This window comes from Tupaia chinensis, unplaced genomic scaffold, assembly GCF_000334495.1.
Source record: "Tupaia chinensis unplaced genomic scaffold, TupChi_1.0 Scaffold000573_1, whole genome shotgun sequence".
Taxonomy (NCBI): domain Eukaryota; kingdom Metazoa; phylum Chordata; class Mammalia; order Scandentia; family Tupaiidae; genus Tupaia; species Tupaia belangeri.
In genome coordinates, this window is record NW_006160087.1 from 3671750 (window position 1) to 3675089 (window position 3340).

The 3340-nt window shown below is 62.5% G+C and overlaps 1 protein-coding gene across 1 annotated transcript in view; it reads left to right on the forward strand.

Moving 5' to 3' along the window:
- The window catches only part of NKAIN1 (sodium/potassium transporting ATPase interacting 1), a 22890-nt gene that overhangs the window by 19209 nt on the left and 341 nt on the right, over window positions 1-3340 (forward strand). Inside the window, exons 3-6 of the mRNA XM_014591421.1 lie at window positions 901-981; window positions 1941-2138; window positions 2707-2767; window positions 3255-3336. Coding sequence (XP_014446907.1) covers window positions 901-981; window positions 1941-2138; window positions 2707-2767; window positions 3255-3336 — 422 coding nt within the window. The remainder of the gene's footprint in view (window positions 1-900; window positions 982-1940; window positions 2139-2706; window positions 2768-3254; window positions 3337-3340) is intronic.

Sequence of the window (3340 nt, forward strand, 5' to 3'; positions counted from 1 at the left end):
CACCCGCCCACCCCCGTCCCAGGCAAGCTCCAGGGCTTGCCAGGTGACACCAGCCCCAGCTCACTGCCTGGACACCATGCTGTTTCCCCAGGTGGCCACACCAGGATGTGGGCAGATTGAGGGGCCGCCGATCAGAACAGGGAGGGGCAGTAGACTGGGGAACGGCAGCTTCCAGGGGCTTCCTCTCCCTCTGGGCGCCTTGGCCAGCCCCTACCCACTGCCTTGCCCTGCAGCCACAGGGCTGACCACTATACTCACTCCATAGCAGAGGTAAGCCTTCTTCCTGAGGAATGGAGGCTCCCCCGCCATGGAAAATCCCAGTCCTCATGACAGTCCTCTGGCAGCCCACTCGTGTCCACGGTGGCCTGACATGTGCTGGTCTGGACTGCCCCTCCTGCCGTCCTGGCGAGTCCATCGGCTCCCCCCACCAGCCTGTGTGCACGTTGGCCTCAGCCTCCCAGTGGGGTGAGCAGGCAGGCCTGGGCCTGGCTGACGAGCGGATCACAGTTGGGCCTTGTTTCTGCATGCGCCATCCACGTCCCAGACCCCTGGGGGTCGTTTGAACAGCTCCCAGGAGCCCTCTGGAGAAATTCAGTCATAAGGCCTAGTGCTCGGACCCAGGAACCTGCCCCTTAGATACTGAGACTCCCCGAGCGGCTCAGCGGCTGTCCTCTGCAGACTGGCTAGGGTTCTGCTCAGGTTCAGGTTCCCGGCCAGCCCCACCTCTTGCAGCTGTGTGGCTGGAAAGCCAAAGCCTCCCCTGGCCCTCAGTTATGATGGTTATCTGTGTGGGGCTGCCTGGCAGGGCCGGAAGTGGAAATGACTCGCAAACTCATGACCTCCGCTGGTGGGTGCTGCCCTCCCCTCCCTGCCTCCCCTGACCCCACTCTGTTTCCACAGTACGCAGCCTGGCTGGTGCTCTGGGTTGGCTGGAATGCCTTTATCATCTGCTTCTACCTGGAGGTTGGGCAGCTGTCCCAGGTAAGCCTCGGACCTGGCCTGGCGGTGCTGGAGGGCAGAGCCAGCCTTGCCCAGCACCGCCCCGCGGGGCCTCTCCTGAAGGGTCCTCCTCTCTGACACCCAGGTGATTGGTGCGGTCCCTGTATTTGTTTTGGGCCTCCTCTGCGTGCTGGAGGAGGCCGGGTTACGGGGCTGTCTGTGCGGAGTGGGCTGGTCACGGTTATCATAGGTGCGCTAGGAGACACCAGTACGGGGCCAGCGGGTGGCGTGGGGCTGAAAGCGAACCCGGCCGCTCGAGTTTGGGACCCAGGTGACATGAAAAACACACCGCGCATGTGTGTGTGCCCAAATTCTAGAGAGGAGAAGAGAAGAGTGATTTCTCATCCCTGCCCTGCTTCCCTCCAATGAGTGCATACACCTTATAGCAGGAAAAAAAAAAACACTAGGAGAAAAGCAACAGTGTGTGACCCAGAAAGCTGCTCAGGCCTCAGTAGAGGGGGGCTGTACAGAGCAAAGGCGAGAATGCCCTGAACCTTGTACCACTTGGACCGCAGAGATGTGGGTCCTTCAGAAGGCAAGACCAATCAGGGCTGTTGAGGGAAGGTCGCGTGAACCGTGTCCAAGAAGAACCAAGAAGGCACGACTTCTCCTCCAGATGTAAAGGAGGACCAAAGAGAGGACAGGGCTGCCCAGGGTCACACACAGGCTGCGAAGGGCCGGTACCGCGGACCTTCCAGTCCCGCAATTGTGGAGCTCCGGGACGACGCCCCAAGCACCAGCCACTTTCTATCTGTGATGGTCGTCGCGCGCCACCTGCTGGCCAACCGTGAGCGTGCAGGTGCAGACTGGCCGGGTCCCTGCGCAAATCCAGGTGGAGAGGAGGCTGCCAGGAGTTCCCAGGGGAGCGGCCTTACTAAAGTCCCTGGGGCCGGGGGTACCCCTGCTCCCTCCACTCAGTACCCATGCCGCTCTGCTCCCAGGACCGGGACTTCATTATGACCTTCAACACGTCTCTGCACCGCTCCTGGTGGATGGAGAACGGGCCGGGCTGCCTGGTGACACCCGTCCTCAGCTCCCGCCTGGCTTTGGAGGACCACCATGTCATCTCTGTCTCCGGCTGCCTGCTCGACTACCCCTACATCGAGGCCCTCAGCAGTGCCCTGCAGATCTTCCTGGCGGTGAGTCCCGGCCCCGGCCCACACTCCAGCTGAGGGGGCCACCACCCCCAGCCTTTCTCTTGGCCTGGTTGAGAGGGGACTAGCCTTGGTCTCTACCTGCCTGTGCCCCTCCTGGGTCTGCCTGCATCTCGGCCCACCTCGGCCCAGCCCCAGGCAGGCCCGAGTAGCTGTGAGGCCCCTGCTGGGGCAGACCTGCCCACATCTCAGCATGCCCACCCGGTGAGCCGGGACGAGTCACCTGCCCTGTCTAATCTGTTTCCTTCTTCACACAAAGAATGGCAATGCCATCCTCAGAGCCGTGAGCGTAAGAGGCTCATCCTCGTTCCTAGGAGGGCCATCCCTGCCCTAGGGACGTCACACACAGTCAGGAAGGGAACCTTCCCTCCTAACAAGCCAGGGAGGCTTTGCCTGGGCCCGACAGAGAACATAGGTGAAGTCGTTACCACCAGAAGTCACACGCCCAGACCGAGGCCTGACCATGTTGGGTTGAACGGGTTTAAGGGCCGTACCTCGAAGGAGTTAGGGGTAGGCAGCGGGTCAGAGAACTCCTCCTTTCTCCCTCCCCCAGCTGTTTGGCTTCGTGTTCGCCTGCTACGTGAGCAAAGTGTTCCTGGAAGAGGAAGACAGCTGTGAGTAGGGCAAGGGACGCGGAAGTCTGGCCAAGTGCCGCGGCGCCTTCAGCACCCTGGACAGGGGCCCGCAGGCCTCGCGGGAGGGAGTCCTGGGTCGGCCAAGGGGCCTCTTGGGGGGAAAAAGGCGGCAGGGATGGAGGGGCCTGTCTGACCGGCCCCAGCACCGTCCACCCCCATTGGAGGTCTCGTCCTCTGCAGTTGCTCGCGTCCCACCCTGAAGCGCTTTCCCTCTTAGAGGACCAACTGCCTCCCAGGCTAGGCCCTCTGGGGACTTCGCTCCCAGGCTCGGCCCTGGCCTAATCCACACACCCACTGGGTGGCCTGGGACACGCTTGCCCTCTCCACGTGGCCCCTCCCCCGCGTCTGAGGCCCCAGCTGGCTGCAAAGCTCTGTCTGGAGCCTGGCCTCCTGCCCTCAGGCTGCCCTTTGCAGACCCAGCCTCCCATAGCTCTTCCCTGATCGTGCGACACCGCCCCTTCCGCAGTTGACTTCATCGGTGGCTTTGACTCCTACGGGTACCAGGCGCCCCAGAAGACGTCGCATTTACAACTGCAGCCTCTGTACACGTGG